This window comes from Mobula hypostoma, chromosome 6 (assembly GCF_963921235.1).
Source record: "Mobula hypostoma chromosome 6, sMobHyp1.1, whole genome shotgun sequence".
NCBI lineage: Eukaryota > Metazoa > Chordata > Chondrichthyes > Myliobatiformes > Myliobatidae > Mobula > Mobula hypostoma.
This window is the reverse complement of record NC_086102.1, coordinates 161,365,320-161,392,599: the sequence shown is the minus strand read 5'-3', so window position 1 is coordinate 161,392,599 and position 27,280 is coordinate 161,365,320. Positions and strand designations below refer to the sequence as shown.

At 35.1% G+C, this 27,280-nt stretch overlaps 2 protein-coding genes across 2 annotated transcripts in view; both read right to left on the bottom strand.

Annotated features, from left to right (window-relative positions):
• Nucleotides 1–27,280, bottom strand: part of ttn.1 (titin, tandem duplicate 1) — a 377,466-nt gene that overhangs the window by 287,901 nt on the left and 62,285 nt on the right. The window contains exons 39-42 of the mRNA XM_063052084.1: nt 22,692–22,880; nt 19,264–19,314; nt 3,874–4,152; nt 1,677–2,240 (exon numbers count right to left, since the gene is read on the bottom strand). Coding sequence (XP_062908154.1) covers nt 1,677–2,240; nt 3,874–4,152; nt 19,264–19,314; nt 22,692–22,880 — 1,083 coding nt within the window. The remainder of the gene's footprint in view (nt 1–1,676; nt 2,241–3,873; nt 4,153–19,263; nt 19,315–22,691; nt 22,881–27,280) is intronic.
• Nucleotides 7,481–14,137, bottom strand: LOC134348538 (muscle M-line assembly protein unc-89-like). The gene has a single exon (XM_063052085.1). It carries the CDS (start codon nt 14,039–14,041, stop codon nt 10,601–10,603), a length of 3,441 nt encoding a protein of 1,146 aa, XP_062908155.1. The 5' UTR covers nt 14,042–14,137; the 3' UTR covers nt 7,481–10,600.

Here is a 27,280-nt window from a genome sequence, read left to right as displayed (position 1 = left end):
TTGAACTTTGAAGATAATTTTGCAGTCAATTTATAAAAGCAAATACCTAGTTGAGTACCAATTCAATTAAAGTACATCCGTTCACCAGTGTGTTTCCTAATATAGAATTATTGTCTTATGAGAAGAGATTATGTAGTCTGGGCCTATACCCGGCAATTTACAAAAATAAATGATTTCATGAAAAATTCGAACTCCTTACAAAATTTGACAGGGCTGATATTACCTGGTTTGGGCATATAAGACAAGGGTCATAATAACAAGATCTGAGAAGAGAATACTGTACATTTTTTCACCCAGAGCATCGAGGATTCTCCACTGAAGAGAGCCATGAAGGCTCATTTCATAAGTATATTCAGGACAGAGATCAATTTTTTAGATATTAAAATAATAGATATAGGGTAGAACAGGAAAACATGGCTGAGGTAAAAGACCAACCTTTATCACAATGAATGGTTGAACAGATCCAAATTACATGATCCTCTATTTCTTATATTCTCATTATTTCTTCAGTATTACTGATTATGTAACAAGGAAGACGTTAATGTCCATTTTTTTGGACATTTACTATTATAGGCACATACGTAACGCCCAAGGTCTTTCATAGGATGACTAATAAACAACAATTTAACACAAACCACAAAAAGGAGATAACAAGCTGATTATAGACAACTTGATCAAAGAGGTGAGATCTAACAAGTCTCCTTAAAAAAGAAAGAAAGGAAGGGAGACAAAGGACTATTCCAGAGCTTGATAGTAAAGGCCTACCTTAGGAAAGTGATTAAAATTAGGAATGCTTAGCAAGTCAGAATTGAAAGTGCAAAATTACCTCAGAGGCTTGATGAGCTCAGGGAGATAGGAGGAATTATCAAGGGATTCGAAGTAAGAATTACAATTTCAAAAGTGAAGTGTTGCTTAATCAGAAACAAGTGAGCAACAGAGCAATCAGTGAAGGTAACCGAGTAAAACTTCAGTTACTGTCAAGCATTTCAGTTGACTTCAAATGGAGGAAAATATGAGGGAGTCTAGCAGGAGTCCTTTGGAAGAGGATTGTCAGAAGCAACAAACTCAAGATGAGATACAGTTACAAGAGAGTCAACTGCTTTAGAAAACCTACTTTACTTGTGACATTTTAATTAAATCACTATATCAGAAGTACAAATGAATAAATGTAAAATACAGAAACTATGATTAAAGTATTTCTCAGCATAGCACTATCACAAAGCAGTCAATGCTATTGCCTCTCATGTGCATTGACCAAGGTTCCTCCTGAAATCCAGTGCAGTCTATTTTGAGTTTGCATTTTCTTTCTGTGATTTCTGTGGGTTTGCTCCAGGTGTTCCAGTTTCCTCCCAGAAACCCAAAAATATGCTGGCTTATAGTTTTTTTTGGCTACATTAAACTACTCCAATGAAAGGTAAATGGCAGGAGCTCAGTTGGAGTTGATACACATACAGGAGTGGGTTACAGCTAAGTGTAGAAATGCATTGATGAGATTGCTCTAAGAACCCACATGGGCCAAATATCCAGCCCTTATGTCATAAGAAAATTAAAAGAAAAACAAATAATACAGCAAGAGACATTGGCTATAATGGAACCTGCAAAAAATATTTTTAGTTTTATATTGGGTAACTGCAAGTACTGCTTAAAAACAGCTTGTGATTTACAATATTTCTTACCTTTAACTGTTAATAGTGCTGAGCAGGAATCACTTCCAGCCTCATTGGAAGCCATGCATTCATAACTCCCAGCATCTTTCAACCTAGTTTTCAGGATTTCCAAAACTGCTACTTTGTCTTCAAATGTAATTTTATAATATTTGCTGGAATGAAGTGCTAATCCATCTTTTTTCCACGAAATTGTTACTGCTGTGTCTTCATCTACTTGACATTCAAGACGTACACTATTGTTAATTACAGTCTGAGTAGATTCAAGGGTCCTAGTGAAATACGGTTTGTCAAGGACGATTAGATCAGCATAACAGATATCAGTGCCACAGTTATTGGTAATTTTGCAAGAATAGTTGCCTTTGTTCTGAACATTTAAGTTACTAAATTCTAAAGCACGTTTGTTGCCTTTGGCTGATACATTATAGTTCTCTTCATCTGTAATATTAATACCATTCTTCTGCCAAACCGTATGAATCACAGGTGATCCAGCTACTGTGCACTCAAGTCTTGCAGTTTTACCTACAAATGTTGTTACTGATGCCAGTCTTGTTACAAAGCTTGGTGGGGTCAGCTCTGCAAAATAAACATCTGGGTTGAGTATTGTCATTTACTGAAGGAATTAAATTTTAAGATAATAATTAAGAACTGGTACATTGTCCTATCTCCTTAAGAGAAAGAGAACTGCTGATGTTCTAATGTATTTGTTAGATCACTTATTGATCTTACCAAATTAAACAAATATATTTTTTCAAACAATTTTGTCTAGGTATCAAAACAGCTTTAAATGCCAAAGATGTGTATTGCATTATTGAGAGATACTGAAAGAAATGTAAACTCAATACTTGTGTTATATGAAATTGAAGTGTTAGAAATAGAAGACATCTTACAAAATCTACACAATTTTGGAAAGTAATATTGTTCCACTCATTTGCAAACTACAATGATCTTTTTACATATGAACATACATACAAATACACAAACTAGGAACAGGAGCAGGCCACTCAATCCCTTGAACGTCTTCCACAATTCAATAAAATAAGGACCAATGTGATTGTAATCGCATTTCTGTATTCTTGCCTACCTCTTTGTTTTACAAGCATCTATCTACCTCTACCTTAAAAATATTTGAAAACACTGCTTCCACCCACCTTCGAAGTAGAGAATTCCAATGATTCACAACCCAATGAGAGAAAAGTATCACTTCATCTCTATTTTTATGGGTAACTCCATGTTTTTAAACAGAGACCACTAGACTAAGAGGCTCTGTCAAGAGCTAATTTCCTCTCAGCAACCACCCTTTGAAGACTCCCAGGATCCCTCTCACTCTTTCAAACCCCAGTAAATATGAGACTAGCCTGTTCCAAAGTGCTTCCTTGTAAAACTTGCATATCTGAGATATTAGTCTAGTAAATCCTTCCTAAAACGCTTTCAATGTACAGTATAAGCATCCTTCTTTATATAATGAGACCAATAATGAATGCTGTAGTCCAGACAAAGTCTTAGGAATGCTCCACAAAACATTTCCACTTCGATATTCAATTCACCTATCAATAAATAATAACTTTGTGTTCACTTTCCTATTTGTAATACCTGCAGTCTAGCCTTTTGTGAGTCATGCATTAGGACATTGAGATCCCTCTACACCTCAGAGTTTTGCAATCCCTTCCTCCATCTTCTTATTCTGACTTCTCATCTTTTTTCTTCAATCCTGAAGAAGGGTCTCGGCCTGAAACATCAGCTGTACTGTTTTTCATAGATGCTGCCTGACTGGCTAAGTTCCTCTGGCATTTTGTGAGTGTTGCTCAGATTTCTAGCATCTACAGATTTTCTCTTGTTTGCCTTGCAATCCCTCACCAGTTAGATGATATACTTAATTTTTTATAACAAAATAGACAATTCCACATTTTTTGACATGATACTCAATTTGCCAGACCTTTGCACACTCCCTTAACCTATCAATACTCCTTTGTAGATTCACTTTGTCACCTTCACTGTTTACTGTGCCATCTATTTTTGTGCCTTCAGCAAATTTAGCAGTGGTACCTTTGTTGCTTCTATCCAGGTCATTACTTAAAGTATGAAACTAACATTCTGATTACATGAAATGGTAACATAAAGCTAAATCTATGCAAATCTTCTAAGACCAAATCAAATTGAAAATTAAATTATTAAGTGAAACGTAAAAATCAAAACTTAATCTACTTACCAGTCACAATCAATTTAGCTGTGCTGCTTACACTTCCACTCTGGTTTGATGCTCTGCAAGTATATTCTCCACAGTCAATTAGCTGTGGCTTCAGAAGTTTCAAGATGGAAATATATTTCTTGTTCACAATGCTATATTTTTCACTATCACGGAGTTCGGCTCTAGCCCGGAACCACTGGAACCTCACATCAGATACAGGTTCAACCTCACATTCAAACTGAGTAGCATGTCCAATTATCACCTCCTGTGATTCAATCTTCCTTTTGAAAGCTGGAGGCACTGTAGATATAAATTTAAAAGAAAATGTAAGAAGATTGTAACAACAAACTAATTCTTTCAGCATAGAGTTTAGTCCTGGCCCGCTGAAATCTCAGAAGTGACAGAAGTTAAGAATCCATGGAGTGACTGTAGAGAAGAAATGATGGTTTAAAGTTGTTAGCTGGCTGTGCTCAATGAAAATATTTCAATGGATGAAATTCAACATTTATTTGACATATACAGTATGAAGAGTATAGAAATATTCAATTGTCCTCTCATTATGGAACAGTGATGGTGATGATAATTATCTAGCATCTCCTCAAAAATGGATATGGGGATGAGAGCAATATTGTGTTAGTAAAAATTTTAAAATGGCAGTTGACGTTAATTAATTGTTAATAACAAAATAAAAAGGTGTGAAAATTGAATAAAATATCCATAGCAATATTTTAAACATAAGGTTAACTTTAAGTGCTTTTTGTTATTGTTAGTAAGAGCATATGAAGATCACATAAAGGGTATTAAATTCACATTAAGTTTTTTTTTAAACAATACTGTCAAGATTTAACATTTATAATGCATATTTCGTGGGGGAAAAAGAATGTGGTTTTAACAAGCTTTGACAGCATTGTATTTTGATATCAAGTCGGTAACACAATTACTTCCTTACCATTAAAATATTATGGGAAAGAAAGAAGGAAAAGGGTGGTGGGACAAAAGATTGAGTCATATTAATTTATTAGAGTAAAATAAAAACGAAAGTTAACTGTTTTGTCAGTTGAATGGATTAGATTGTGAATTTCATATTCATAAAGTTTTATCCCCATAATCCAACCTCTTATTACAACAGTAAGTTTTGCAGAAGTAGTTGCTATTCTTGCTTCAATCAGTATCTCAAAGACATATTCTCCTTGATGTTCTTCTTTCTGTACTTTGTTGATTATGTGAATATGCATCGAAATCCTGAAAACATTTGAACTAATTTTTGAAGTAATTTTCTTCCCATTGATATACCAATTTACACTTCTCACTCCTTTTATCAACGTGCTAAATGTCACTTGGCTGCCTTCATCTGCGATGATATCAATAAGGCCTTTAATAATAATTGGATTGACTATAGTACCTTTTATTAGTGTTTTGCTTGGCATTTTCATTTTAGAAATACAAGGGTTTGACGAGAACAGACAGCGAAGGGGCACCAGTGCTAAATATTGCATCTCTAATATCTTTTACATGACTCACAACTTCCATTTTTCCAATTGACTCTACAGATTTAAATTCTTGAGAAAAACCCTCTGATTTAGCCATTGCTACACGTTGTTGAGATTGTGTTTCCTGATATATAGCCTCAGTTGATACACCCGATGTTGATTTATCTGCTGAAACTACTGGCTGCTGTTTTCCTTTATAACTAGGTGCTGCTTTCTTTGGGTACTGCTGGGTAACTGTAGATTGCAATAACTCTTCAGTCTGTATTTTTAGTTCAGTTCTTCCCATCCTATCCTTCCCCATATCCAAATTACTTTCATCAATGTTGACAGCTTCTACTGCCCTTTTTGCAGGAGTGATACTGATGCCTAATTTTTCTAGCCTATCAGCTGGCTTTGCAACTGTACCTAGCTTAAAATCTGAAGAGCATTCTTCTTCAATAATTTGTTTTTCTTGAAGCAACAATGGAAATCTTGCTAACTGTCCCTCTGGATCCCTATTACAAAATCTTCTTCTGCAGACTCTAGCATATTAGTACTTTCTATAGACATTGTGTTTTCTTTAACTTGCACAGAAGTTGAAGTTAGTTTTGGTTCATATTTATTTTCACAAACTGCTGTATTTATGGCTTCGAAAATGACAAAAGAACCATCTTCAACTATTGCGCAGTCTGTTGTAGTACTGAACTGTTTGAAAGTATTATCAGACTCTTATTACTGCACACTGCTCTTTTTCTTCAATTGTAAACACTTTCTCTGTATAGGTAGAGTTACAGACGGGAGATATTTTTCTGGCAGAGGATCAGTTTTGACTTCAGAAAGCAAGTTGTCAATTTTCATTTCAAAGGATTCAGTTTGTTCTGCTTGGTCTGGGTGTGCTTCTTTACTTGGTAATCACAATTTTCTCTGCAGTGCAAGTTGCATCTCCAAATGAGTTAAATGCTTTGCAGGAGTCCCAGCCACTATCCTCCTTCTGCGCATTATGGATAGTTAGTGAACCAGAACCACTGGAGTTGTAACTCAGGTTGTAATGCACACACTGACTGATCTGGTACTATCCCTTATACCAAAGCACATCTGGCATTGGCTTTCCTGTAACTAAAAACTCAAATCTAGCAGGCACGTCTTTAAGGCACTGCAAAGATTTAAATTATTTATAAAACTGTGGTGCCTCACCCCCAGATACAAAGAAAGCTTTTGTTTGTTTTACTATCATAGCTCCTCTACTCCTCTTTTTTTCTGGAAGTTTTGCCATTGGAGGTCTTGCAGTTGATTTCCCAAATCCTTTAGCTTGATTTTTAGGTATGCACTACATGAAGTCTCACCAAGCACATTAGTAGCTGTACAGGTATATTCTCCTTCATCCATACATTTTGTGTAAGGAATAATTAGACTACATTCATCCTTAGCATAAACAAACTTGTAATTCAATGAAGGAGTCAATTTTTTACCATTATAAAACCACTGAATAGAGGGTTCAGATAACCCACTAAGAGTGGCAGAAAATTTAGTTATATCTCCCACAACCACCTCCATCTTAGAAATACATTTGATGAATACTGGCACAGATTTTAAAAGCTCAGCATCATTTTTTTGTCCAATATGTTCAACGGAACAGGAATTTCAGTGCTGAGTTCAAATGTTTTAAGTTCACTCAAGTAGAAACCTTCCCTCTTATCCTCAGCAGCAATAAATACAGAACTAGAAAATTCTGTGTAAGAAATAAAATGTTTAAGTTTAGAAGGCATGTTGATTGTGAGTACTGCTAAATATTGAAAAGCAAACAAAAATCACCAGAATTATTTATGTCACTTCGTGGAAAGCTTCTTTTGCTCCAAAAGGTTAAAATTCTATAAATCTTCTTTAAATATTTATCTTCAATCTAGATATGTACTAGGCATGTCACTGTATATAGAATCAGCTCAGAAAATTAAGGAAGTTTTACTTTTCCTAAAAACAATTTTAGCAACACCACAGTAGTTTAAATAAAAACATACTTCGTTAAAATTGTTTTAACATACCATTTATTCAAATTCACTGATTCAAAATTTGTGTCTTCACGTAATTATCTTGGGTATTAAAATATCCAATACGTGATCAATATTTGCATGTCTGACTCAAAAGTGGAAAAAAGAAACTACATAGATTGAAGTTTGTTAGTAGTGGCTGGCATTCTGTAAATCTAGAATCATTGCCCAGGGCATTCATGATAGTGTTACTATCACACAAAAATGTAGTGCATGCTACAAATTTTCAACAGACTTAAAAGTAATTTCTAATATAAGCTTTATTCATTCAGTGAAATACATATTTCTCATCAAATATATCAAAATTTGATTGTTAAGTCACATCAAGAGATATTGTATTCCTATGATATTGTAAGAATATATTGCACCTGGTGATAGCAAAATCAATGCTGTAATTTTGATTGTCTACAAAACAGCTGAAAGCTACCTATAAATCTCTGATTTAGGTTAACTTCTCTTACCTAGACAGCAATGAAATGTTAAAATTGATATCAGTAATTCCAAGCTATAGTACAAGAAAACAGCCAACAGTTGCAGGCTGATCTCAAACAATCCATAACGGGAGTATTTGCAGTTATTAAGTGCAAGATTACATTCACTGTATTGACTTACAATTAAACTATTTATCCCAACAAGCAAACATCAAAGCACTTAGTTCAGGAGCACGAGAGGAAGCTGCTACCACCCTTGGAACCAGAACTTAGTATAAGTTTCTGTCTTAAGCAGTGGTGGGATAATCAAAAGAGACTATATCTTGCATACCAGCTGTATATTTACATGACAACAGAGCCAGGAGCTGCGTACACATAAGTGTTCACAGTAAAATAAAACATAACTACAATTACTAACAATAGAAACCTGCAGAAGGAATGAATAGTTGTAGCATTCAACAGTTCCTCGCAACAGGTGCAATAATAATCACACTTTAATATCATGTCAAATGTGCCATATAAAACAGGAAACAATGTATGCTTTCAAGCAACTAGATTACCATACTGAGATTATCATTAGAAGTGTGCTTATTAAAATACTCATGCTGATGTCACGAAAGGTACCTGCTTTCTAAATTTACAACTTCAATAAATTGGCCATGAACTTTCGGAATCCAAACCACTAAAGCTTGTTAATTTTAAAATATCACATATTTTATATAGTTTGTGCAAAAATGACTCAATGCAATGAAATAACTTAATTTAAAATGTAAGATTAACTGATTAGAAAGTAAATATTAAAATGATCTGCAATGATCTGACTCATAAAGATGCAGAAACAATTTTATTATTTGCAAGATTATCAAAGAGGAGATTTCCACTTTGAAATAATCTCTATTAAATTATTTTTGAAATCTCTGGACTCATCAAATATTTTACTGTCTGACTGCCAGACTAATAATTCCCCCAGTACCTACGAAACTCCATCATGACCTTTAATAAACTTCCTCCAACAGCAAACATTAGTTCAGTCTGAACCAAAGTTTACATTTTTGACTCTGAACCTTGCTAATGTCTAAAGACAGGACAAATGTATTAACAAAAACAATAAAGTAATACAAAAAGCAATGAATAAATCTAATTTTAAACATGTAGATTATTAGAAATATTATATGTTTTTAAATGAACTAAAGCACAGAATGGCAAGATTTGTTTATTTAATGTACGATTCCACAACAACAAATTTCCTGCCTCATTTATGAAGGTAACAGGATAAGACAGAAATGGTAAACACCTTTTTATTAGAAGGCTGGAAAGTGAAGCAGAGTCAAATGGACTCTTCACTTTCTAGCAGTAGAAATCTGGGAATAGATTCTTTTCTACTTTAGCTAAGAAATGGGAAGGAAGGTAAAAGAAGATGAGGAGAGAGTAGATAAAATTTAATTATTTCTAATTATTGGAATTAGACTTTTCAGATTGATACTTAAAAGCCACCAAAACAATCATGTTTAAGCATCTATAATATTCCATCCTAAGGCACGGATTCTGACCTGCTCGAAATCTGACCATCTCAGAATGCCTTATGATAGTTAGCACCCTTTTTAGAAATTTAATTTGGTTTATCTTTCTCCCAATTGCAACACACAATATTTGAGAGGTCACTTTCATGTAGCTCAAGGATACTAGATTTTTATATATTATTCTGTAGTTGTGAAAGACATTAGCAAATGATTTATTTGGTATTTCCCTATAAAGCAATAATTTATACTTTAGATGGATTAAAATAAATAAGGTTCATGATCCATATAAAATATTGTCAGAAGAATGTCATATTAAGTTCAGCATAACTAACCTAAATCATTTAAGTTTTTAAAATGATAGATGTTTCAAATAATACTTACGTCCAAATGAAAAAAGGAACAAAATAACTGTAATTAACCAATAGTCCGTTAAGTCTGTTCTGACATTTAGATACTAATTAATTTCAATAACAGAAACTATGAGTATTATACTTAATGACTTAACAGTAATTGCCATCTGTAGATGAGGATTCCAAACTTCTATTAATGTCTGCTTGTATTAGTCTTTCTATATTCATTTTTTGAAAAACCTGGTTCTGATTTTGAAATTATGTCTACTCATCCTAAACTACAATGTCCCAATAAAGCTTCTATCAACCTATTCAGTTTGCCCTGGTATTTTTAAATACATCATAATATTGAACAGGAAATAGAGGAGCAATGATAGAACTAATTTGCATCAATGCAACTGTATGTCTTTATATTTTACTCACACTATAAGAACTAAAAAGGAGGAAGTTACGTCTGATGGTGAATATACAACATAAATTGAAAAAAAGATCAAGTGTATATAAAAGTAAAATTTTGTTACAGTTATTGTAAAGGAAGTTCTGTAATTCTGTAACCTTCATTGTGACCAGATGCAATATAATCACAGTTTAAGAGGTTAAACATTAATGGTTTAGCTGCTTCATGCAAAATCTCTTGAGTTATCAATATTTTCAACAAACTAGCCTCACTAGCCAGACCTTTTCATGTCCTTAATCCAAAATGTTCAGTATTTTAACTTGATTAATGTTTTAAACATCTAAATATCAGCTTTCCTACTGATACACTACTCCAGGGTAAATTTTTCAACATTTTAGCAATACCAAATAAAATTTGTAATGTTAAAATCAATTTAATTACTGTGTCAGAAATTAACACATCCCTAAACATGCTACATATGATAAATATCAAAATACTTCATTATTCTAAGTATGTAAAGGACATTCAGAAGTATTTTATGCATAAAATACTTTTAAAACAGCACATGTAACTGCATTTCCAGCTTTGTTAACGGCTTTGCACTTGTAGACTCCAGCATCACTTTCTGTAACACCTACAATGTTCAGATAATGTTGCCCAGAATCTTTTTCCCCAGTTAGGTAATTGGTACCTTCAAGTATTCTGTCATTGAAATACCAATTTATACTTGGTTTTGGAGTACCAGTTACATAGCATTGAAAAGATGCTGTGTTCCCTATGGCTGTGTTGCAGTCAAGAAGTGAAATCACAAACTTGGGTGGAATCTCTGTTACTTGAAATTCAAATGAACATGTTTCAGAAGCCTCTGCTTTAAACTGAATTGTCTCATCTTTGGCAGGTTCAGCAAATACATCAAAATTGATATTCACACATTTTTCTCCTTTTTCCTTATTTCCTTTCTCTGTTACAGCAACAAGTTTCACGGATTTCTGAGATTCATCTCTGCCTTGCTCAAATTCAAACTCAACCTCAAATTCTGAACTATGATTGACATCTGGCGAAGAATCACCAACAACAACATCTAATTCCTGTGAACGTTCATGAGCACCAGCCAGTGATAAAGCAGCTACAGCTCTACCACTTGCTTTTGTTAGTGCCATGTTTGAGTTTGTTACTGCAAGATATCCTCTACATGTTGCTTCTCCAACACTATTCACTAACTTGCAACTGTATATGCCATTGTCAGAAGGACAAACATTTGTTATTTTAAGACTATGATTTGAATTATCTTTTCTAATGTATTTCGTACCATCCACAGTTATATGCAAATCATCTTTGAACCATGTTATTTCTGGAGGAGGAATACCTGTCACAGAACATTCAAATACTGCATCAGTGTTTTCTGGAATATCAAGATCAAAAATATAACTAGTAAACCGTGGGGGCATTTCAGTGACTTCTAAATCAATTTTCACATCTCCATTTTCTTTTGCTGTCAAGCCTACATTATACTCATCAGCAATCATCACAGGAAGGACATCTAGTGAGATGATCATATTTTTATTGTCAGGAGTGAATTCAGGAATTGTAATAATTTTAATCTGTTTTTCAAATTCCTTCACTTCATGTTCATCAAGTTCAACTTCCAGAAGAATTTCTTGAGGTGAAGGAGATCTTGATGTTTGTTCTTGCTGTACATCAAACTCTATCACATGTTGATGTGTCACTGGTGGTGGCAATGCAACTAACTTTGCATCTTGTGCTAAAACATCCACCTGAGCAATACTTTTCGCTTCTCCTACAACGTTAACAGCATTGCAAATATACTCTCCTTCATCTTCTCTTTGCATGTTATCGATCACTAAAATGCACAGATTTCCTTCTCTTTCTACTCTAATTTTGTGATTTCGCTCTAATAACAATTTTCTTCTATACCACTTCACATCTGGAATTGGGCAACCAATTACTTCTGTAATAAATGTAAGTGAGCCTCCTTCATGAATCCTTTTCCTAGTAAGGGGTTTAATAAATGCTGGAGGCATTTCATTTCCTTTAGCTTCAGCTTCTTGTGGAGGAGTTGAAAATGCCTCCAATCTTTGCTCTTCAGTAGAAAGTCTTGAACATTCAATAGGTGTTGTTTCAATACCCTCATCTATTGGTGATCTAAAATGGTCTGATGGCGTGTAAAATCTTTCTAGTTCATAATTAGGAGATCTACCCACAGCGTTAAGTGATGGCAATCTTTCTTCTGGAGTCACAAAGCCAGGTGACTGAAGTGGTGTATGAAATGACTCTGCAGATACAACAGATCTAAAATTTTCTGAAGCCAAGGGTGGTGTATAAAATCTTTCATTCTCTGCTATTTCATCGCTAATTGTGCTACTAATTTCAATTGACATTTCAGATTCAGGAGAAAGGGACCGTGTCCATTCTTCATTTTGATTATAATAGTCATAAACAGCAGAAAATGTTACTTCTTCAACTTCCATTGAAGTAATCCCAGACTCATCATGCTGAAAGGCCTCATTGTTTTCCCAATCATGAATTGGTGCTTCTTCCTCTCTTGCAGTAAGGAGATATTGTGCAATGGAAATATTTTCACTCGGCTCATCCTTCTTAGAAAATGTTTCCACTGAATCTTCACCAATATCACAAATATTTTTCTGAAACACTGAATGACTTAACTCCATCTCTGAGGTAATTTTTTCTACTTCTCCTTTATTACTTTCAACAACTTGCTTAATTCCACCTTCTGAAAGTAAACTATCTTCATGAACTTCTTCTAAAAATGCACACTTGATGTCTTTTACTTCTATTTCTTTATTCATCTCCTGACCTTCTGATAACTTACGACTTTTATCAAGATCGCGTAAATATTGGCTGACAGAACAGGTTTCTTCTGTTATTTTCTCTGCTTTTGACCCTGTCACATCTGAATTTCTTATTATTGTAGTATTAATTACTTCTAAAGAAGGACATTTATTTGAAATATCATCAACAAAATTAGTCACTGATTCTGCAACTATTTCATTACTTTCTTCTCTTAAAGGTAAACTTTTACTTAAAAGTTCATTATCAAAAGAACTCAATGAGTCCAATACAACTTCACCGCTCTCTTCCTTTAAAGATGAAACAATGCTTGAAAATTCATCTGCAGTGGTTGGAGAAAAATCACCAACTTCAGAATCAACATGAATGATTCGTTTCTCTGAATTTAATGGAAGAGAATTATTGCTGTTTTCCTTCTGACATTGCTGCTCAACATCTTCACCCTGGCCCATTTTACTAACAGGTGATTCTGTTTCATCCTCAGATAACTCAATATCTTTCAGATGGTAAATGAAACTATGCATTACAGGTTCTAGTGTGAGACTAGATGTACTCTGTGCTTCCCCATCCTTATTTTTAGCTATGCACGTATAGTTCCCCACATCAGATTCTGAAACATCATTAATATACAATCTATAAGTTCCTCCACTCTCTTCAAATTGGTGTTTGCTTGTATCACAAGTTAAAACTCTATCATTTTGAATCCACGTAACAACAGGTGCTGGCTCACCAGAAATTACACATTCAAACATCACTGTTTCTCCTTCTGTACAACAAATCTTATCCAACTCTTTTACAACTTCTGGAGGTTCACAAATTACATCAAATGAAAACTTAAATTTATGTTTTGTAGATTGAGAGGAGGGTTCTTGAGGTGAACCTGTCCATTCAACCTCATCTAATTGAAATAATTCTCTCTTTTTTTCATCTCGCTCTGGTGTTGGAGTTGGAGCAGTTATTTTAATTTCAACAACAGATGATAGAGTAGACAAATTTACTGGACGTGGTGGGGGTACTGAAACATTTGGTATTTGCAGTGTGGATTTTATTAGTGGAGCTGGTGGAAAATAAAACTCAACTTCCTTTTCAACCTGATGGTCCGGATATTCTTTTTCAGCATAGTCCTCTGGTGTTTCTATCACATGCATATTAAATGTTTTCAAAGGTTCTTCAAATGGTCCAGTATCTGAAAAGTAAAAAAAAATAATAATTTATGATCTTCAGTTATCTTATTGCAACATACTTTAAAAAAATAATTACAAAATGAAGTATAATGAATTTTACCTTGTAAAGTAAGGACGCAAGTTGTTGTTGCAGTACCATACTGGTTGAATATCACGCATGAATAAATTCCTTCATGTTCTTTGCGTGTATAGCTAATAGTCAACAAGGATTTATTTTCTGTGGAGTAGATATCATAATCCCTATTTTGTGGAATTGGACGCTCATCCTTGTACCAAATTACAGTAGGTTGTGGGTTCCCATGAAATTGACATTCAAGCACACAAGGAGCTCCTTGTTTTATTTTAGGAGATGTAATATAGTGAACAATTACTGGCGGACAATGGTTGTCAAGTTGATTGGAATGAGTCTCTGCTTCTGGGGATTCTTTCAGATCAATACATTTATTATGTTGCTCTTCTTCTGGTGCCTCTTTTATCAATGAACTGAATGATTCTAGAGCCTGTTTTTGATCTTTTAAGTTAGGTGTTTCCACTGTTTGGTTGAGGTTCACAGTATAAGATGGGCCTTCAATTTCCCATTGATGTTTCTGACCAATTTCAGATCTATTAATCATTGCTGTCTCTGTGAGTGCCGATTTATGGGGTATTATTTTGACATCTTCCAGTTTCTCCGCTGGAACTTCTTTGTCAATGCTGGTAAAATTTTTCAAAGCTTTCACGTGGTCTTCCTCAAATTCAAAGTTGCAAGGAGAATCTTTTGTGTCTACTGGTGATTGTTTTTTCAAGGAGCTTGTACAAACTGAAGTTTCCTTGTCCTCTGATAAAGAGGAAGTCTTCACCATCCATGTGGAATTTAGAACTGCTGCTTCAGATTGTGATTCTTTCTGTCTTATTTTATCTTCATAAATCACCTCAGCTTCTTTTCCTGCCTTTAAGGATTGGAAGTACACTTGATGATTTTCATCAAGTTTCCCTGGCAAAAATCCTCTTTGTGCTTGGAACAAATTTCCACACTGCTGCATATTAGCTGAATTATAGTCTTCCGTGGGTTCACGTGTATTTAAAGGAGTTGACACGTCTTTTCGAGCAGGTAAAGACGGCTTTATTATTTGGAATGCACTTTTAACCACAGGGGTGCAAATACTGAATGTTTCAATATCCTCTTCAGATTTTTCTGTTACAAGCTCTCTCATTGCACTAACAAAACTACCAGCAAAGTGGTCAGGATGTTTCGTATCACCTTCATTAACTTCAGATTTATATGGAGGTTCCCTCATTTCAGCTGCTGTTTCTTTTAGGAATGTATGTTTGTTCTGTGAATCAGAAGGTTCCAAAATTAAAGTGAAATCTTTAACCTTGCCTTCATACTGTTCATTTGGACTAATTTCAGGCACATCAATCACACCTACTTGTTTTACTGCTAACTTGGATTGATCAGCCATCTGAATTTCATGGCCATCTTCAGATCTTGCTTCTGGACGGCACTTTTCCACGTGAATAAAATTTCTGCAACTTTGTTCAGATGCTGGCTCATCTTCTTCATGAACCTCAGACTCTTTTGGAGGGTGCTTTATTTCCCCCGGAAATTGCTTTATCACTGGCCTAAAAATGGCTGATGCTTCTCTTGTCTTTGCTGTCAAAGGAGAATGCCTCATTAAATGGGTAGAATCTGTAATCTCTTCTTCATATTGGGTTTCTTTCTGATTGATATCATCAAAATCTATCATCTCTGATGGAGTGTGATCAGATATTTCATGAGCAACTCCTGGTTTCTGTACTAGTAAATCATTTTGATTTCTCAAGCATCTTTCAGGCCATGCATCCACAGTTATTTCATAGTTTATTTCCTGACTTTTATATGGAATGTGTTTTACATCTTCCGGTGCATCTTTAATCAAGGAACTAATAAAACTTGAAATTTCTTTCTTCTCTGATAAAGTAGAGGGCATAAGTGTCTGGGGATCATTGTTAATTTTACCTTCATTCTGCAGCACATTTTCATTTATATCGATGATTCTTATTGCCTCATTTTCTTTGGAAGCAGATTTTGTTTGGTCAACAGTTCTGCAATCAAATCCAGACATCTGCTTTAGGAAGATGCTTCCAGTTAATTTGTCATAAGTAATAGCAGGATTTTCTTTGGTTTCACATTTACCTGAGGTTTTATTTATTTCAACAGCATTAGCATCCAAAGGTGTACTGACAAGGACTGAAATGTTTTTATCTGGAAAGGAAGAAGGAATCAGATTTTGTGTATACTCTCTTGTAATGTCTTCCTTTTCAGTGAAACTAGATTCATATTTTTCTGTTGCTTTAGAGTGGTCAAACAGAGAATGAAAATATTCAGTTTTCCTTGCAAGTGAGGCCTGCAAACTTTCAGTCCTCTTATTGGAAATTACACCAATATTTTTCTTGAGCTTATATTTATTTTCAGATTCTTTTATCTCTAGCTGAGTTTGTTTTACTGGTGTTGAAATCTCCTTTTCCTTCAATAAAATTTCTGCACACTCACTATCTGCAAATTGTGCTGCTTGTTTCATTACCTCAGTTTCCCTGAATGCCTGTGCTTTATTGATTCCAGATATAAAAACATCACATGTCTCTCTCAAATGTTTTGATTGTAAATCCTTCTGCACACTAATATATTCTCCAAACAGTTGATCAGTAGGTACATGTGGTTTTTCACAAAGTTGACTCTTTGCTTCTTTTCTTGTAACATAGTCTTTCTGAAGATAACATTCACCAGATTCCTCTGCTTCCAACCAATATTGATTTTCATGCAATTCTTCTGTTTCTTGGGATGGACCACCTTTCAGGAATTGCTCTCTTAATGAGTTTGTACCTATTGTTCCAGAAGATTCTTCAATTATATATTCTCCAGTGGTACTTTTTAATTCTCTTTTCCCTGCAGGAAGTCCTATTATCTGTTCCATTTTTTGTTGAAATTCAAGAGGTTGCTTCTGGACGTATTCACCAGAAGACTGTATCTGCTCTTGCACTAAGTAAGATTTACCATGTTCACAATTCATGCAGTCAAGGTCTCCCACACTTCTGCTGCGCTCCCTGTCTAAATAACTATGGCTGTAGTCTTCAGTTGTTGTTCCTAGGTCAAATGAAGCTTCAGACAGTGCAAGAGAAAATCTCTTTTTCCTTTTAGCTTCACGTAAAAGATGCAGTTTAATCCTAATGTCTTCATCAATCAAGCTCTCTTTGTCGAGAATCATTCCACATAACCTAGGTGAGTATACCTTAGCAGACTTACTAACAGCAAGATCTTTATGTTTAGTTGCAGTAAATGGACTTTCAAAATACATAGTACGCACCAATCTGCTTCTAGTACTTGGCTTCTTTTGCAAAGCTCCATAAATCTCATGTTTTTTATCAAAGGGAGACCCGACATGTCTAAGATCAACTTTAAGTCTTGCATTTCGATTTTTAACTAAGGAGTCTACACTTCTGTGAGCCAGCACAGATCTTTTCACAAAACTCAGATAGTTTTCATTTTGCTCCTCTTTAAGTGCAACAAGTAAAGATGCAGTTGATTCTGCCGATCCCTCTGAGTTTATTGCAAATATTTTGTAACTTCCAGAATCTTTCTCTTCTACGTTATTGATTTCCAAACTTGAACTATGAATGTGCATTGTGCTTTCTGTTTTAATAATCTTTCTTGAATCTTTACGAATAGGTCTGTTGTTATGAAACCATGCTACTTTTGGCACTGGGCTGGCTACCATTTTACATTTAAAAGTAGTTTGCTCTCCTTCCATTACAGATTTGAATTTCAACTTTTCTGTAAATGATGGCCTGAAATTTTCAGACCATGAACCTACAGAAGAGGTTCTGCTTGCACAACGTCTAGCAGAAACAAGACCCTGATCTAAATAATCTTCAGCATCAGAAAATGCATCTCGCAGGTTTTCTCTGCTTTCCAGACATCCACTGCCATCATCAAAAAATAATTCTGTAGAAAAAAAGAAAAAATGAATTGAGTGGTTTCTTCGAAATCAGTTTAAAACTTATTAAAAATTGAATTTAATACAAATATGAAACATGAAATGACAAACTTTATGCATCAGCATTCACAATTACTGTAAAAAATGCACTCACCATATTTGTTCGAATAAACGCAAGACCATTTTCTGTTTAAAGATTCTGAGCAGGAAAATCGCTCGTTCTTTGTTCTTTCTTCAGACTGTAGCAATTTCTTGTCAAAAATCATATTAGAATGTGTATTTTGAAAAAAGCATAAAGTGATCTCATGACGAAATTGAGGTTTTTCAAAAAGTAAAATCAGTCTCTGTAATGATTTGGGTATATCTAGATTATTACAAATTCTTACCTGACTTGCAGACAGCAGAATAAACGCCCTTTCTGCTCCTTTTGGTAGTAGATACACTTTTCAGCCAGTTTGACAAGCATAGATTTGAATTTTAATACAGACAAATTCATTTATAATTCTTCATAAATTGCATGAGAAGGCGTTTATTCGAACTAATACAGTTGCTAGATTAACAACGTTATGCAAAAAAGCCAGCATACATGAATACATACTACTATCTGCAAGCCAGTGTAAGTGTATGAGTCGATTAAATGAAAGAAAATGAATATATGAATAGATGCTATTCTAATTAAATATCCTTTAATAAAATATTGCTGCAATTTCCTAAAATATGAGGTACAATTCTTTTTGTTGAGCTCATTAGGAACTCAGAAGAACAAAATTCTGATGAAACTACAGAATTAGGAAATAAAATATTAATATGTACACTTCTAGGATTCAGTCATTAAACATTAAATTGTTGACAGTACATTCAAACACTTTTCATTGTACCCTTCATTATCAGATATACTCATAGATTTCATTTGTGCTTTGTCAATTTTAATAAGCAATTCTACACTGAAATTTAGCTTAACAATGGGGAATTAACAATGGTTAATTCCTGTAAATAAATAATGCCTGTAAAGTAAATATTGATGTTAATGAATTTTTATCCGACAATCCGAATGAAAAACAGAAATCTGATTTTTAAACAAATCAGATTGAAACAAACAACATGCAATTTTGACATTTCAAACTGTAAAATAGCTTATTCAGATGGCAAAATACTGAAGTAAATGAATATAGTTGGGTCAAAGTATTCCAAGAACTATTTAGCAAATTCATCAAATAATAATAAAAATATTACCTCTCACTTCCATTTCGATCTGTTGTTCAATTTTGTCTTGAAGCTTTTTGTCTGCAGCAAATGAAAATTAATAAACCTGAATATTATTTCAGAAATGTTTTTCCAATTTATAAATACAAATGCAAAAGTGAAAATCGATTTATGGAATATGCAAAAACATACAAAACATACATGCAAAATGTAAAAATATATCTGTTGATTGGGATTTTCAACCAAACAATTGGTTCATTGAATCACAAATCTAATTCAGACAACCCAGGATTTTGTAAAAAAAACTGTTTTGCTCTGTAACAAAACATTAAACATGCCTCACATGCCTAATCAGTTTAATGTAAAAAGGAAATGCAATACTCCACAGCGAAACAAACTGATTCCACAAAGATTCTTTCCATGAACTGTGGTGAGATGCATGATTGAGTCACATGGGGAAGGATCAAAGCATGCAATTGCCAACCTGTCACACTAAGTAGAGTGTTGCACGCTGTTTCTCCAGCAGAATTAACCGCTTTGCATGTATAAGTACCACTGTGCCTTTGGCTGACTTTCTGTAACTTTAAACTGCATAGCAAACCATCATGTTTTATGGAACACAATGAAGATTCTTCAACTATGCGTTGGTTGAACAGCCAAAGTACACAAGGCGATGGTAGACCCTTTACAATGCAAAGCATCAAAGCATCTTCTCCATCTTGTACAGTGATTTCTGGAGGCAATTTTTCTAAGAAAGCCGGTGCTATCGCTCCAACGTCTATTAGTTCGTCACTGGGCACCACATCCGGATAATAATCTCGGCTCCTTTGCTTCTCTGTTCTAGTTGGTCTTTTGGTTGAAGAAGGTGGTGAACTTGATGTTTTCTTTAGAACTTCTGATTTGCTATCAGATGTGATATTAGGCCTTTGTTCAATTTTAGAGATATCTGAACTGCTATCAGTGGGAATTTTAGCACCTGTCTGGGGTTTTGTTTCTTCAGCTATGCAAGAATAAAATTAGGATAAATGTTAAGTGATTTGGCAATTTCAGTAAAGTAAATACTTGAAAAATTTATAACAGCCCAAAGAAATGTTTTCAATAATTCATGCATACTAGTGTGATGCAATGTCTAGGTTTAAAGTTTGTATAATTCACTAGCTAACATCTTAAGCAAAATATTTTACTGTTAATAGTCAAATTCAGGATCTTCTTAAACAGATACTAAACTTATTTTGGGAAAGAAACAATGAAGTGGATGAATCAAGATGCTGTCTTTAAATAAAATTATAAACAACCACCTTCTACAATAAGTACAGCAGAAGTCTTCATTTCTCCACTTTCATTTCTTGCAGTACAGCTATACTCTCCCTGATCTTCTATGTGCACATTGAGGATTGTGAGACACATTACATTTCCATTCTGAGATATCTTCAGTCTTTCTGCTTCTTCTAATCTTCTGCTTCTATGAGCCCATATAATCTCTGAAGTTTCTCCATGGAAAGAACAGATGAACTGTGCCATCTGACCAGCTTTGACTCTCAGATCACTAAGTCCAAGTAGAATTGTGGGTGCTTCAAGGGAAGGTTTGGCTGTAGCAATAGTTACTTTTGCTTCACAGTTAGCCTCACCATGAGGATTCACAGCTTTACATCTATAAACTCCTGTATCCTCTTCATGGACTTTTTGTATAATTATCTCAGATGAAGTTAAAGCTTCAGCTTCTGTTATAGTCACAATTTTTATTCTTTTAGCTTCCACAACTTCTTTATCTTCTTTGTACCATGTTATTTCAGGTCTTGGGAGTGCTAGAATTTGACATTTTAGAGATGCTGTTTCACCTAACATAACTGCGTTGCTTTCCATATCTTGTAGGAATTTTGGTGCAATTTGAGAACCACTTCTGATTGATTCAGTCTTGCTCACTTTTTCTGACTCTTCCCAGCTTTCAGAAGAAACAGTCTTGCTAGATGAACTTACGGAGATAGTTTCAAACATCTGAACATTGTATGTATGTTCTTGCTGTAAAGTGATTTCCTTTGTATAGTTCTCTGTATGCTTTATGGTCATAGGAGACTCCATATGCATTTCTGATACTTCAAAAGTCTTTGAAGCGATGGATTCCGCTACAGCTTTTCCAGAAGTTATGCTCTGACTATCTATGCTTTGCACTTTGTAATCTGAGTGACAAAAGACAAAATATTATTCATGATATTAAATCATGACTGACAAAATAAAGAAAGCAATAGTTCATGTTGTCCAACGGGCATCCCAGCATGCTGGCCACATGCTAAAGAAGTGCAATTCACTTGATTGAGGAAAACACCTATGGTCCTTTTCCTCAAAGCATCTGCAAAATTCTTTGGGAGGAAATGGCATTCATTTGAACAAAATGATGATTTAGTTCTTCTCTTGCAAATATCCAAGATGCAGATGAATTAATGCAAGTTTGTGTATCAAGATGAAAGGCGTTCTTACTGGTGTATTTAGATCATCAACATTTTAGAATAATGAGGTGCTGTTGAGTGTAATCAAAAATGGAAATAGTGATAAAATATATTCATGGAAATGCTGTTTGCTTGACCTTACAACAATAGATGGTGCTTTCCCAATATCTTTTTAATTTGCTTTGTATGGATTCTGTCCAGCATGTAGTATACTTTGCAGAAATTGCTAAATCAATGATTATCATTGGTGACATTTTTTCTAAAATTATCAAATTCTACGTCTTCTCTTGGCTCTGTCATAGGTCCATTATGATGTCCAGCTGCTGACTGATGTTAATAATAAAGAGCCAAAATACCAACTTTAAAATAATTCTGGCTCTGTTTGCTCAAGTTATTTTAGGTGCATTTGACATGGATTATGAAAATGTTAACCTTTAATCCAATTTTGTTTAATAGCATTAAAACAAATTACTACAAGAGGAGACCTAGCTTTTAACTCAAGAAAGTTCAAACAAAATGATTAAAACAATGTTTTATTGCTGTATATATTTAACAGTTATTACATATTAAGTTGTTTCAACAAAAAAATTCTGCATATCCAAAACATAGTGATGTTATAGTGGAATTCCATGGTGTGCACAGCAGGTGGCCTCTGTTGTTTACCTTGGAAGTGGATGGAAGAACTGGCCATGAGAGGTACTACAGATGTGGAAACAATGTGGCTGGGTGAGTTGCTTGATGAAGTCTACAATTGATGAAAAAGCTTCAAAAAAATGGTAGGTACTAAAATAAGGTAGAATGGTGTTCGGCAATACAAGCACAAATACACATGCTTTCACAAGAAGTGAACACTTGTGATGATAAGTAGAAATGAATGCCGCAGGCAATGATAAACATTACTGAACTAAGAAATCAACCACAGGCAGAAAAGAGTTTCAAAATTCACATCAGCAAAACAGAAATGTAAATATGATGTAAGATGTAGCAAATTAAAGCAAAATAATCTTGAATTACCTTCCAATTTTAACTCAGCAGTACATGAAACTTCTCCAGCAGAGTTGGATGCTACACATTTGTATGTTCCTTCATCTTCTGGGTAGGCTTCAGCAATTTCCAGTTGGTAAATGTCTTCAAACTGAACCATCTTGAAGAATCTTGACTGTTTGATCTCCTTTTGGTTACTATACCAGGTAACCTTTAGATCTACGTTTCAAAAAAAATGCCATTTAATCAGCAACATAGTTACAAGCTGACCAAAGGTCCAAACCCCAATTAACAAAGTTGATATAATTAAGTCAAATAATGCAACTATATAATACTTAATATTTGATACAATGAGGCTGAAATTGAAATGAACTCCATTAGAAAAACCAGTTATGCAGATGAACTGTTTATATTTAAGTATGAGGACAGAAGACAGGACTCACTAAGGAGCTGCAGGAATCCATGGGTTAGGTGCTGAGTTAATAGAAGGAAGAACTCAAAAATGTGAGCTCAATCTGCTGTGGACATAGGGGAATCCAAAGAAATAGAGCCATAGTTAAATTATTATTCAATGGGCATTAAGTTCATAACCTGCTGTAAGAAGATTTCATTACTGGTTATAGAACTTAAATGCCCTCTGCGAATTAAAGGGGATGAAATCAAAAAAGAGAAAAAGCTTTTTAATTATATAAAATAGAAATAGGTGGCTGAAGTGAACGTAGGTCATTTAGAAGATGAGAAGGAGGGCTTAACATTGGGTAGTGCAGAAACGGTTGAGGCTTTGAACGACTATATTACATCAGTCTTCACAGTGAAGGACAAGTCTAACGTGCGAAAAAGATATGTTATGATGTGATGGGAGGTGAGGACCTTGATACAATTGCAGTCACTAAAAAGGTAGTAATGAGCAAACCAATGAATAAAGGTAGACTGATGGAATGCATACTGAAAGAAACTGCGGAAGTTTTAGTAGACGGGTTTGTGATAAATCTCTTGACTCTGGACACGTCCTGCAGATTTGAAGACAGTAAATGCCACATCATGGTTTTAAAAAAGGATGTAGGTAAAAGGTGAGTAACTATAGGCCTGTTAGTTTAAAGTCTATACAAAGGAAAATGATTGAAGCTATCATAAAGCTTGAAGGAAGGAATAACAAGACATCTGGGTAGAAATGTAACATTAAGCAGCACAACATGAATTCATGGAGAGCAGGTCCTCCATGACAAACTAATTGGAGTTCTTTGAGATTATAATAAATGCAGTCCATACAGGGCAACAGGCGAATGTTGTATGCTTGAATTTCCAGAAGAAATTCAATAAGATCCCACATATGAGACACATCCATAAGATAAGGATGCATGGAGTTAGGGGTAATGTAGTAGCATGGATAGAGGATTAGTTAGCTAATAGAAGGTACAGAATTGGGATAAATGGCTACTTCTCTGGTTGACAATCTATGATGAGCAGAATGCCACAGGGGTTGGTGCTCAACCAACAAATGTTCACGATATACATTAAAGATTTAGAAAAGTGGACTGTATGTAGGATATCTAAGTTTGTTGATGAAACTAAAATGAGTGGCAAAGCAAATTGTACAGAGGATGCAGAGAGATATAGATGGATTAAGTGACTGGGCTAGAGTCTGGCAGATAGAGTACAACACAGGTCATCCAGTTTGCAAGATAAAATAGAAGATCAGATTATTATTTAAATGGTGAAAGTTTGCAGCATGCTGTGGTGCAGAGGGACTTGGAAGAGCATATATCACAAAAAGTTGGTTTGGTGGTGCAACAGGTTATCAAGAAAGCAAATGGAATGTTGGCCATCATTACTAGAGGGATTGAATTTAAGAGCAGGGAATTTATGCTGCAACTCTGCAGGATAGTGATGAGGCTGTACTTGGAGTACTATGTGCAGTTCTGGTGTCCTTACCTGAGGAAAAGCATACTGGATTTTTGACTATGTTGATTCTGGAGATGAGGGTGTTAACCTATGAAGATTGATTGAGTTGCATGGAACTATGCTCACTGAAATTCAGAACAATGAGAGGACATCTTACAGAAACAGAAAAACATGAAAGGGGTAGATAGGATAGAGGCAGGAAAGTTGTTTCCACTGGTAAATGAGATTAGACTAGGAACAATAGCTTCAAGAATCAGGGGGACAGAGATGAGGAAACTACTTTTCCCAGAGAGTAGCGAATCTGTGGAAATCTCTGCCCAGGGAAGCAGTTGAAACTGCCTCATTAAATATATTTACGACACAGTTAGATAGATTTTTGCATAACAGGGGAATAAGGGTTATGGGGAAAAGGTAGGTAGGTGGAGCTGATTATGGCCAGATCAGCTATGATCTGATTCAATGGCAGTGGGCAGTGCAGGCTCAGCAGGTGACAAGGCCTACTCCTGCTCCTATTTCTCAAGTTGTTGTATTCTAAATAGATAGTGCAAGATCAACATTCAAAGTTTCAATTTCCATTAAAAAGAAAGAAGTTGAAGCTGAAAATCTGAAATAATAACAGAAAAAGTTAGAAATTCAACTGGTGATCATTCTTATCAAATTCTGCACTTATATAAAGTGTAAACTCCTAACTTTGCTATACTTTCATTGTGGAATAATGGTGAAGCACGGCTTTTCCCAGCTTCATTGGCACAGGAAACCCTGTATCAATGAAGCACAATCTTATCTGCTTGTGGTGAGTATAAAAGACTTGTTTGAAGAAAAACTGGATGAGTTTTTTCCAATTGGCAATTGTAGTTACATAGTGCCATTAATGTCATAAAAACCTCTTGTTGTGTTTGCATTATTAAAACAAAACTGGTACAGGAGCACAAAAGGAAACATCAGGACAAGAAAACTAAAACCTTTGTCAAAGAGCCTTTAAGAAGCATCTTTGTGTAAAGAGAAATGGTAAGACAGAGGGATTTTGAGCAGGAATTTCAGATCTTAAGGTAACTGAAAATAAGGTATTCAAATTTGGAGGAGAAAACTGAAGTCACATACGGCACAAGGAGGAAAGAGTGAAAATGTGGATGGATTTGAAAATAAACGTAGGAATTTTGAAACTGAACCCAACATAGGTTAGCAAGTCAACAGGTGATGGCAAATGGAACCTGGAAATAGAGGCAATAATGTTCTGAGGATGTTATTGACTAATGGTTTGCCATTTCTAAGCTGATGAAAACTTGTTGAGCCTTGCAACAACAAATGTATTGGAGGGTGGGTAAAGTCAGATGATTTTCCAGATGTGGGATTTTGATGATGCTGCAGCTAGATATATGATTAATAGGTCATCTTGGGGATAAATGTAAAACCAAGTCAAATAATGAGGGTGTTGATGGTCATGGAACAGTACCGTAATGATAACTCAAGAAAATTGGTTTGACTTATTTAGTTAGAGGAAATTTCCACACATCATGTATTATGTGTCAAACAAGAGGCCTGATAGAAAAAACAGAATGAATCAAGTTGCAAAATGTACAAGTCAACATTGAGAAGGGAAGTTTGGACAGTTGAAGAAGTAGGAAGTCTGCAGAAGGAGTTAGATAGATTAGGAGAATGAGCAAAGAAGTGGCAGATGGAATACAGTGTAGGGAAGTTTATGTTCATGCACTTTGGTAGAAGGAAAAAAGGCATAGACTATGTTCTAAACAGGAAGAAATTTCAGAAATTTGAGTTGCAAAGGACTTGGGAATCCGAGTGCAGAACTGCCAAAAAGTTAACTTGCAGGTTGAGCCAGCAGTAAGGAAGGCAAATGCAATGTTAGCATTCATTTCAAAAGGACTCCATATAAAAGTAAGGATGTAATGCTGAGGCTTTATAAGGCATTGGTCAGACCACATCTGGAGTACAGTGAGCAGTTTTGGGCACTTTGTTTAACAAAGGATATGCTGGCAGTGGAGATGGTCCAAAGGAGGTTCACAAAAATGAGCCCAGGAATAAAAGGTTTAACAAATGAGGAATGTTTAATGGCTCTGGGCCTGTACTCGCCAGAGTTTAGATTAATGAGGGGGGAATCTCATTGAAATCTATCAAATATTGAAAGGCCAAGATAGGTTGGACATTGTGAAGATGTTTTCAATAGTGGGAGAGCCTAGGACCAGAGGGTACAGCCTCAGAATATAAGGGCTCCCTTTAGAACAGAAATGAGAAGCAATGTCTTTAGCCAGAGGGTGGTGAATCTGTGGAATTCATTGCCGCAGTCATCTGTGGATATACCGGTTTTGAGGCATTCCACAATGAAATGTGTATAATATATGGGAATTAGTTGATAAAATAAACCCACCACAAGGTAGTAAGATTAGCATAGGGATATGTTCTGACATGGATTAACAGTGAACCTTTAACACAACTGACAGATCATGAAACTTCATCTGATCTGAACTGGAGTAAACAACAGGAATTCTGCAGATGCTGGAAATTCAAGCAACACACATCAAAGTTGCTGGTGAACGCAGTAGGCCAGGCAGCATCTCTAGGAAGAGGTACAGTCGACGTTTCAGGCTGAGACCCTTTGTCCTGAAGGGTCTCGGCCTGAAACGTCGACTGTACCTCTTCCTAGAGATGCTACCTGGCCTACTGCACTCACCAGCAACTTTGATGTGTGAACTGGAGTAAAT